The following is an 11654-nucleotide window of genomic DNA, read 5'->3' on the forward strand; positions in this document are numbered from 1 at the left end:
TCTTCTTATTCACGGATCCCATGCGTGTTTTTCATTTCGCTTCATATGGAATGTAGAAGTAACTATTATAGTAAATAAGCTCCACCTTTTTTTTTTATTATTAGATCGAACAAATCTTGTCAAATTGCTCTGTTACCTGCGGTTTTAAGAGGAGTCTTTTCCCGATCTCTATCCATCCAGTCTTGTTTACTTTAGGCTTTAATAATTATTTGGCATTTCTTTACAATAGGCACCATCTCGATGTTACCAAAACTACATATACTACTATGCAGATAACATTACTCACTCCATTTTGTTTTAAATATCCCAATCAGCAGAGACAAGGTACTACTTTTGTCCCTTCTAAGGGCTTCCGAGACTGGTGAGAAGGAAAAAGTTATGCTCACACTGAAAATCTAAATCTTTGCAGTAGAGTGTACTCAGCTAAAGGTATCTAAGGGAGAGATGATGGGGTTAAACTGGATAATCTACACACTTTATCTCAGAACTGTATTGGCGAACACTATCCTGGGACTAGCTATTCTAAGATTCTTTTGTTATATCTTCCAAATAAACTAGGGACCTGAGACTTCGAAGATTAACAGATTTTAAATTTCCTACTGTATTACATATCGAGAGACCCTTTATTGGATCCTTTAAACCTGATGGAAAATATGGCAAAATTTCACTCAAATCACCCCTATTGTCTTCATTTCCCAACATTACCTTACCTTCTTTTACGATGGTAAGTCATGTGTGATTTGAGAGAGATTTGGTTGCTATTTTCAACAGCTTTGCTCACCGTGTAGAGGTCCTTCGATGGCTTGCATTAGATAATCTTAATACATTTTGCGTAGATTAGAGGATACAAAGATATGAAGCGTAAAATCTGGGAAACAATGATTTAAGCTGTTTTAGTTCTACGTACTTCCGCCAAGAGATATTTCGATAAGTACCTTTTATTTTTGCTGTTACTGTTCTTCTCCTTTATCTTTACACCCCAGTTCATCTCTAAGCAATCAGATCTGTGATCAGTATCAAAAAGCATTCTTCTTCATGATTCTTCTTGTTTCTTTTTTTTTTTTCTCTTGCAAACACACTGTACTTAAGATCACATTATAATTCTGTCCTTCCTTTCTTTTTGACTTTGAGTAAAAACTGAAGGAGATTCCGTCAAGAAAATTTCACTAAGACGTATTTGGTCAGCTCGAAGTTATTACCACACTCAGTGGTATCAAGCTTAAATCCAGATGGTTGCAAAGCAAACATCTTAACAACACAATCAAATCCTTACCCATACATGATAGTCATCAAAATTTCCTTTTGATTTTTCAGAAGACGCTCGATCAAAACTTTAGTGTAAACGTTGTTGTTGTTGTTCTTGTTGTTGTCTTGCAAGGGGTCAGTCTACATCGAGCAGGCCTATGATGATAAGATTTCTAGCCATGTCCGTCCAATACTTTTGTATACCAGAGGCTTCATTGTCCAATATATCCTTCTCAAGACAGTAAAGTCCAATTTTAAGGACATGTATCTGTTGTATATTGCAAACAAGCACAGCTCACAAAAGTAAATTTGTTGGTAGAAGTGAATAATTTGTGATATCAACAAAAGAATTTTTGCATCTAAATGATTCTTCTATTTTGATTTCTTCTGCAGCAGTTTCTGCTGTAATATACCGGAAATAACGTGGAAATTCGTGAAGGAAAATCCAAATACGAAGTAAAAACAAAATAATTACATAGAAATAAAGACACGAAAATAAAATTTAAAAAAATTTTATTGCCTTTTTGTTGTCATAGAGCATATCAAGAAACACTTACGAAAAGAACAAGTGTGTATTGGCTGATAGAAAACGATGAAGAGAACATAATTTGGAGCAATGTAACAACTATGCTGTTAGACAGCATCTTAAATAGTGCTTCCGTACTTAAAACCTAAAAACATAACAGTTAATTATCGAATAGCAGTTTAAGAAAATATTATAATCTACTTTGAAATTAAGTAGTGTGGTTTGTTTGTTGACACGCCATCCTCAGTCGTAAAGTACAGGCAATTAGGTTTCTACCTATACAGACCGAAAATGTATAACTACGAAATTAGTTTGAACCCTGGCATTGATTACCGATACTCTATAGTTATATGACAATAAGATGTGGAGTATGTATGAATGCATATATATATATGTGTGTATATATATATATATATATATATATATATATATATATATATACACATATTTGCACTATATATATATATATATATATATATATATATATATATATATATATATATATATATATACATATACATACATATACATATATTGTGTTTGTGTATGTGTGTGTGCGTGTATGTGTTTGTGTGTGTTAGTAAAGCGTACTTTGTTTTTAATGTAGCGTCAGAAGGAGAAAAAGTGATGATTCTGTTAAAGTTTTTGTTGAGTTGCGTTCTTATATTTTTCCCATCCATTATTTTAGTTAAGGAATATAAAACAATAACAACCACATCATTATCTTTAGCAATTGAAAAATGTGTAGGATTGGCGTTTGAAGCTTAATGCCACTTGCAGATCGTTCATAATCCAAAGCATTCAGAAACACTAATTGTAAAAATCAAAGATCTTCATCCGCAGCCCTGTCTTCTAGTTTTCCGATTAGGTGCCCTTGACATTAAAGATGGCTTTCTCCTGTAAAATATTAATAACAAAAATACATTATTTCAGAGTAGACCACAAAAATAGAATTTAATTTTTTATTGTTACTGTTAAAATGAAAGAAAAAAATATCTTTTGGAGATGTTGATTGACTATGAATGCGCAGTTGTATATGATTGTACGAGTAACACTGCATCACTATTAAAGTAATTGGCGTGAAAACGGCTGAGTTTTTCTCCACGAACACGTTTACCTTAACTGAGCTTCAATGTCGAATCAGCTTCGCACAAAGCGACAAGGCTGAGTTTTAGGAATTCGATTATAATCAAGAGCGAGAGAGAGAAAAAAGACAGAGGCACGGAGATAGAAGCTGACAGACAGACAGACTGTCAGACAGACAGACTGTCAGACAGACAGACTGTCAGACAGACAGACTGTCAGACAGACAGACTGTCAGACAGACACACAGAGTGAGAGGGAACCAATCGATCTCGGTACTGATCAACTAATTTATTTGTTGGCCCTGAAATGGTAGAAGACGAAGTTGACTCGCACAGGATTCGATCTCAGAGCTCAGACAGACAGAACTAATACCGCAAGGAATTATATCCAATATATATAGTGTTAAATGGTGGCGAGCTGGCAGAATCGTTAGCACGCCGGGTAAAACATTTAGCGGCACTTCGTCCATCTCTGAGTTCAAATTCCGCCGAGGATAGCTTTGGTTTTCATCCTCTCGGGGTCGATAAAATAAGTATCATTTTAGCATTGGTAGTGTAGTTCATTGCACAGTGCAATACACAAAGTCGAAACCGACGAAGATCCATAGCAAATTGATTAAAGGTTTTAAAAAATGATTTGATGACCTTACCACATTGTTTTCGTCTCTGAGAACAGTCTTGGAAACAGCGGTAGCACTTCCCCAGTCGTTAACGTGGCTAACAATGTCGTTCTTGGAAGCACTTGAGCCGTAATTCGAGCCCCATACCTGAAAATATGATATGTATGGGGTATATATTCTTTATATTTAGTTTTGTTTTGCTTCATTTCATTTTTCTTCTTTCTACTTAGCAAGAATACTTCTGTATTCCAAGGAAGGGAGAAATATGAAACGTCATAGATTAAGTCATATGGCCATGATATATATATATGTATATATATATGCGCACACACGCATACATACACACACGCACATATACGTATTTGTGTATCTATTTATATATGTATTTTAATCTGTTATGTTCCAAACACCATTATAATAATGGAAAAGTTCTTGATTAATTTCGAGATGAATTAAGTTACATTTGCTTTTAAATTAAAACATTTCGATAATCTTAGTTAAGAATATTTTTTAGAAACACTTGCTTAATAATGAAATGGCAATTATTTTACTAAATCACCCAAATTCATGGCTATTTTCAAAACTAATTAAAACACATTGCCAGTATATTTCATGGGAAATATAATCCTAAAAAGGTAAAGCTTCTTGTGTTTGTACTTGTTTTTTCCTCAGCTTTCATGGCAATCCTTGCACAAAATAAATAAGTATTAATTATAAAGATATGTTTGGTTTATCTGTGCAAAAATATCTTACCCTAATTGGGATCTTGCCCGTGAAAAGGACGTCGTCCGTAAATTTATGGCTGTATATTTTGCCGCTTTGATCCAGTTTGCGCTCAAGAGTCCAGCCTTTTAGGTTTGTTGGCTGTTGTGGTCACCCGAGATGAATAAAATAATGATAAAAAAGACAAAGAGAAAATAAATTAGCTCAATAAATTATAATGTAATAATTCTTTTGACTTTTTAAATATGCATGCAAGAACCATTGTTACAATGGAGTCATGTAGTCAATACAATTCCATTCTGTTGTTATTACCTATCTTCAAGTCTATCTTGCCCGAACTATTCAATTATCACAGGCGTTCCAGTAACGACCATCCGGCATTTTTTTTTCAATCATTGTCTATTCCAGGCTACATTCGCCAATGTAACCTTCCTTTTTATTTTCAACCCAGATCGAACAGGTCAAAGGCATTCCAGCGACGAACATCCAGCGATGTTTACGTGTATTTTGAACTGCATTATCTAATGCACGCTCACCATTTTTAAGACGTTAGGATGAAAGTTGAGGAAGATACGGCTGTTATTTCTAGTGATCACATAGAATAATGATCCCTTACCTCTTCGCTGCCAAGGACACCTTTTATTTAAAGAAACTTCCCCACCGAACAAAGAAACTCAATTTTCGTAACAAACAACAAACTCTTTTCTGTTAATTTTATGCCTTGGTAGAACTGAATACGTAATCCAATACACAATATACAACTAAACAAGTAGTAGTATTAACCAAAAACACTCGTTTAATGAGATAGTCGTTGCTGCTTTGTTGATATTTTGTTCTGAATTTTAGGCTTGGGGGGTGGGGTAAGGTTTTTTTTCTTTTGTCTTCTTAAAAATCTAAAAGAAAATTAGTTTTTTCCTGTATGTTTGGAAACTACTTTGAGGTTTTCAAAGCTAATCTATATCAAAACCTTATTTTGTAATTATTTCTAGCAAATTTAGTGACAGGGTAGACACTTTGTCGTTATCCCGCATTTAGAAGTTATATATATATATATATATATATATATATATATATATATATATGAATTTAAATAATAAGGGTGAAAAATTGAATATTAATTTGATATCACTTTAAAACGAGTGGCCTAGCATATTGAAAAATCTGAAGATTCAGAATATTATAATATAATATAATATAGTATATATATATATATATATATATATATATATATATATATATATATATAGTACAGAAAATTGTTACAAGAGATATATCTGATAAATTTTCAAAACGTCAAGCTGACAGCATAGAAAATCTGTAATTTTAGTAAATGTAACATATACTGAATTGTACACGAAACGAAATGAAAATTAAAACTAGCGAAACGAAGCATTAACTAACTTACCCTTCCTATTTTTCGAGCACCTGTCTCTTCCAATGAAATGTATTGTCCATTTGTCTCGATCTCAACAATGGCAACTGGGCCTGACGACGACCGGTGAATTGTTACATGACCTGCACCCATGCTAGCAATAGCTGCAAACGAAAGACGTCAAAGACAGTGAGAAAGATAAAAAATCAGTGATACAGTGATACAGAGAGAATACTTACTTTTTCTGTCAAGGGTCTTTCAACGAAGCGATATAAGTTACGTTGTTGTTGTTGGCACTCCGTCACTTACGACGTCGAGGGTTCTAGTTGATTCGATCAACGGAACAGCCTGCTCGTGAAATTAACGTACGAGTGGCTGAGCACTCCACAGACACGTGTACCCTTAATGTACTTCTCGGGGATATTCAGCGTGACACAGTGTGGCAAGGTTGACCCTTTGAATTACAGGCACAACAGAAACAGGAAGTATGAGTGAGAGAAAGTTGTGGTGAAAGAGTACAGCAGGGTTCGCCACCATCCCCTGCCGGAGCCTCGTGGAGCATTAGGTGTTTTCGCTCAATAAACACTCACAACGCCCGGTCTGGGAATCGAAACTGCGATCCTATGATCGCGATTCCGCTGCCCTAACCACTGGGCCATTGCGCCTCCACGATAAGTTACGTAGACGTGAATAAACCAACAGCAGTCGTCACATAGCAGAAGAGACAAACACATACAAACAAACCCATACACACACATACATAACATATACTCACTCACACTACAGACTTCCATGCAGTTTCCGTCTACCAAATTCACAAATCTGTCTGTGGCTATTGTAGAAGACACTTGCCCAAGCTAGCCCATAGTAAGTCTGAGCCCAAAACCAAGTGGTTGCAAAATGAGCCTCTTGACCACACAGCTATGTATCTCTGTATACTCTCTCTCTCCCTTTTACTCTTTTACTTGTTTCAGTCATTTGACTGCGGCCATGCTGGAGCACCGCCTTTAGTCGAGAAAATCGATCGACACCAGGACTTATTCTATTGCTCTCTTTTTGCCGAACCGCTAAGTTACGGGGACGTAAACACACCAGTATCGGTTGTCAAGCGATGGTGGATGGACAAACACACATACACACACACACACACACACACACACACACATATATATATATATATATATATATACGACGGGCTTCTTTCAGTTTCCGTCTACCAAATCCACTCACAAGCCTTTGGTCTGCCCGAGGCTATAGTAGAAGACACTTGCCCAAGGTGCCACGCAGTGGGACTGAACCCGGAACCATGTTGTTGGTAAGCAAGCTACTTACCACGCAGCCACTCTTGCGCCTGTACAATCTATTGTACAATCTATTATAATAACGGTAGTTTCTTGTATCGAAGACGGTTCAGCAATTTCATGCAGTGATCGATTGCTTGCGTTGCACATTAACTCACTCTCTCCATCAATTCTAAATATCATGTACAGACGCACTATTTACTGCACGTCAGCTGTCGAAGTCACTGCTGAGCAACGTGAGATGAAGTGTTTTGCGTGAGAGCAGAACGCACCGCCCAGTCCTGGAATTGAACTTAACATCGTGAGTGTTATACCCTGACCACTAGGCCATACGTCCTCTATGAAAAAGCAATATTACATAAATTTACTTACTGCCTTCTGCTGACATGGATGACTTGAATCCCGTTGACCTTTGCATAATAGCACTAGAAAGTGCTTCCTCCGAAGCGGTCTGGTATCCTCCGACTGCGCTAACCATGCTGGTAAGACTTATCCTGTAACACAAAAGAATTGAAAAGTAAAGAAATATACAGCTTCGATTGAGCAAGCTTGAAATCAAAATTGTTCCAATCGTTATTAATTCCCGCCCCCATTTTTTTTTTGTGGTGGTGGTGGTGGTGAAAGAAATAAAGAAGAAAAAGATGAAGAAGAGTAAGAGGAGGAGAATTAGGAGGAGGAGGGGAAGAAAGGCGGCGTGACCAGCCCACCTGTTATCTAGAATTATATTGTGTAATTTGTCCTTCCATTTTAACATAATGAGGAGGATTTGGCTACTATTTCTAGCAGAGCAAACAACAACATAGAAACTCTCTCTCTCTCTTTCTGTCTCTCTCTACACACACACTCACACATATATGTATGTATATATATATATATATATATATATATATATATATATATACTTGTGTTTTTGTGAAGCATTGTCCGGTATAAGTTTAAAGAATGTAGCTTTACACAACTATACATACATACATATATATATATATATATATATATATATATATATATATATATATATATATATATATATATATATATATATGTATATATTATCTTTTAATTCTTTCAGTCATTTCACTGTGCCCATGATGGTGTACAGTTTTGAAGAATTTTATTTGAACAAATCGACCCTAGAGCTTATTTTTTGAAGCCTGGTTCTTATTTAATCGGCCTTTTTTGCCAAACCGCTTCGTTAGGAGGACATAAACACATCAAAACTATTTGTCAAACAGTGGTAGGGGACAAACACAGAGACACACCTACAGAGATACACACACACACACACACACACACACACACACACACACACATATATACATATATATATATATATATATATATATATATATATATATATCATTGTGGCCATGAGCATACGTTCAAATTTTTTCAAAAGTTGGCAATTAAAAATGAATAAGTTGCTGTGATTTGCGCGAGGGTATTTACCCGAACTATAAAAAATTAAGGGTCTGGATAAATTTCAGTATTTACCTGTGTTCTTCACCCTCCAACAGTTTACGATAAGCAGCAATCTCGAGTTCCATCGACAGTTTGGCATCCATCAGATCTCGCAGTTCCTTCATCATTGCTTCTAAATCAAGTTGAAGTCTTTCGACGTCGGCCCTGTGTGACTCCTTTTCGTGTTCTAAGTCATTAATAGTAGTTTCCAACTCCATTGTTACTGATCTTAATTGGCCAGTCAGTTGAGCAAGCTATAAATGAAATAAGAACATTACAGAATTGCTTTACTAACAGATGGGAGAGTATGTTGCGCCCACTTCTTAGACTGCTCTGCTGCTTCGCCCGCAGAAACATTATAATTTACATTGAACAGGACGTTTTGCGGCTGCAAGCTAAAGATTTATTCGGCAACACACTGCAATCTTTGGTCTATAGATGTACTATCTCTTCACTCTTCATTTTCTATTGATACTACAACATCTTTTCATCCTCAAAGATGGATAGTTGCACATCACCTTAAACTAAGCCCACAAGACACAAAGTCTGGGTCTCCTCAGTGATAAATCTGAGAAACAAAAACTGTTTTTGTACCAATGCAAGAAAGGTATGACTGCTTTATATTTTGGAAGAATAAAGGAAACCTTTCGTTAGCTTATCAATTAAAAGAACATATAGGTAGTTAATTATCATTTCCTATATTACTACTCTTTTATGGAGAGTGTCTAGACATTCAGCAGGACTAAAATCGAAACCTGTCAAAGGACAAATGAGAACCTTGGCTCTATCTGATGGGAGAACAAGCGCTGCAAAAAGCACGATACATGACAACGAGGTCAATATTGTTATAGTTCCCATGTTATTCAATATAGCCTTAAACTGCTGCAGGCACAATTATGTGATAACTAGATCAGTAATTACCAACCTTTTCACTATAACAGATTCGTTTATTTAAATAACTTTCCAATGCCACCCAACAGGTTTTTAAAAGGTCTGTCTACTCAATGAGCTAATTTTGTTAACTAACAACGCATATATTTTAGTTCATCTCACAAATGAAAGATATATAACTGAATAATTATACCTACAGTGTCCAGAAGGACAATACTGATGGTTCGTGAGCTGTGTTGGGAGCCGCTGAACTAGATTATCGAGCTTGCGTGTAACAATCAAACGAATAGTTAAGTTTGATAGTTACTGTATACTCCCCATTCTGAAGGAGACGATTATTAAGAACTGAGTGTCCCATGCAGTTATTAAATGGATAAACAGAGAGTGGAGTTTCATTATGTCTGGTCTCTTACCTGTGCTTCAAGATCACGTATTCTGTCTTCAAGATCGATCTTTTGACTACGCAATCTCTTGTTCTCGTCGGTCAATTGTGTCAATTCAACAGCTCCTTTGGAAGTACCCATGCGTATTTCACTGATCTATTGGAAAGAAAAATTAAAACACAAGCTTCGAAATGAATGAAAGGTGGCAAAATTTATAGTAAATTTATTGTAAATATTATCGTGCGTGTACTGTTGTCGTTCTAGTTGTTGTAACAGTTAGGCCCAGAACAGCCCTAACTGAGTAGATCTACAATCGAAGGTATTCCAGTCATGATCATCCAGTCTGTTTTCCTAGCATGTATAGTGTACCTAGATTTACTTTATCTATGTTTTTTAAAGCTTCAGAATATGACAGGAGACAGAGAAAGTTGATTGTTATTTTTAGTCTTAGCAGATCAAGCAATTGGTGCTATATCGAGGCGGGGCTTCGAGTCAGTCGCGAAATTTTTTCTGGAAATTATCGTTTAAGACATTTTTCTATGCAAAACGGACTGTTGCAAGTTTCCCGTCTCCACGCTATTGATATAGTCCCGGACACAGGATAGAGTAATTTGGGTTCGATAACTTGACTCTCCATTGGTTCGATTGATGCTTGGTCAACTGAACTACCAGTTCCATAGATACTTATGCTCCTAATGTAATCTTGAAGCAGAATCGGCATGTAAGTGGCGGTTGAGTCTTCAATTTACAGATACAATCCATCCAACAAACTTCAACACAGATTCCGTCCACCCAATTTATCTAGTAAGGCTGGGGTCGATATGCTACGCAGTGAGCTCGAAAATGAGACCTCAAAATTGTGATGCAAGCCTTTTAGGCATTCACCCATGCTGCCTCCAGATATTTACATACATACATACATACATACAGCAAAAGTAACTGCTGTAGGTCCTCCAAATTCAAATCTATTAGTGGCATATTGAAGATTTGTAATACATTCCAACAATTCTCCCTCTGAGATTATTATGTGAATACACGCATAAGGTTGGGTGTATGCATCTACAGCTCAACCAAAGCAGCACATCGACCACGTATTTACAAACACCGGGAACTCTCTTAACTCAAAAAGTATTGTCACTTTGTTAGCAACTGGCTTGAACTCTCTCAAGAATTTAAAGAAAACTCAAAGAAAAATCATTCATCTTTAAAGACTTTAGATCAAATCCGTAATACAATATAAGTTTTTATGCGCATTCAGAATTAAAGAAAAAAGGAGTCATTATATTGAATGTTATCGATAATAGTGGAAATAGGGGGTGCTGCAGTTCCACAGTGGCTATACACGAGCCACCACTGTAACCGAATTATTAAACCTCCACTACAATTACCGGCACGCTGTTTTAAACGCCTTGAAAATATCAAAAGCGATGTTGAACTTAATGGTTTTGATACTTATGAGCTGATTAAACTCTGTAAGAATCCTTTTTTTCATACGGTCTACTAGTTCTACCAATCTATCGCCCGATGATCATATCAATTTTTTTTACATACCTGGGACTCGTATCTTGCTTCCAAGCTAGCAGCCAAAGCCTCCAGTTGACTTTCGTATTCTTGACTGATTTCTTTTATACATGATCCCATTTCAGATGTCCAGTATTCACGCATATCAGGGAAGCTATTATCCTTTGCCAACAAGGCTTTGTATTCTTTGATTTCCTTCAATGATAATAAATAAAACAAGAAAATGTAGTTTTGAATAAATGAAAGTCAAAAAAATACACTTTGACAAAGTCGTCAACTTCATGTAATGTTTTGAGAATAAATTACATACAGACATAACGAAAACAAGCTTAAATGTTAACACATTCCATTCAGAAAGCATTGGGAAGATAATTAAAAAGCGGTATACAGTAAAGTTAAGCTGCAAGCTAGATTAACAGATAGACAGACAGACAGACAGACAGACAGACAGACAGACAGACAGACATTCAAGTGAGAATGACATAATGAAGAAAGTCCAGTACTTTGTCTTGTATTTATTTACTTAGAT

General features: G+C 36.0%; 1 protein-coding gene across 1 annotated transcript in view; it reads right to left on the bottom strand.

The window, feature by feature from the left end:
* Positions 1 to 1741: 1741 nt before the first annotated feature.
* LOC106873798 (70 kDa neurofilament protein) overlaps positions 1742 to 11654 on the bottom strand; it is a 21895-nt gene continuing 11982 nt past the window's right edge. The window contains exons 4-11 of the mRNA XM_089339448.1: positions 11156 to 11320; positions 9635 to 9760; positions 8364 to 8584; positions 7245 to 7366; positions 5605 to 5735; positions 4230 to 4340; positions 3507 to 3623; positions 1742 to 2668 (exon numbers count right to left, since the gene is read on the bottom strand). Coding sequence (XP_089195574.1) covers positions 2636 to 2668; positions 3507 to 3623; positions 4230 to 4340; positions 5605 to 5735; positions 7245 to 7366; positions 8364 to 8584; positions 9635 to 9760; positions 11156 to 11320 — 1026 coding nt within the window. The 3' untranslated portion in view covers positions 1742 to 2635. The remainder of the gene's footprint in view (positions 2669 to 3506; positions 3624 to 4229; positions 4341 to 5604; positions 5736 to 7244; positions 7367 to 8363; positions 8585 to 9634; positions 9761 to 11155; positions 11321 to 11654) is intronic.

This window comes from Octopus bimaculoides, chromosome 21 (assembly GCF_046866305.1).
Source record: "Octopus bimaculoides isolate indiv1 chromosome 21, ASM4686630v1, whole genome shotgun sequence".
NCBI classification, from domain to species: domain Eukaryota; kingdom Metazoa; phylum Mollusca; class Cephalopoda; order Octopoda; family Octopodidae; genus Octopus; species Octopus bimaculoides.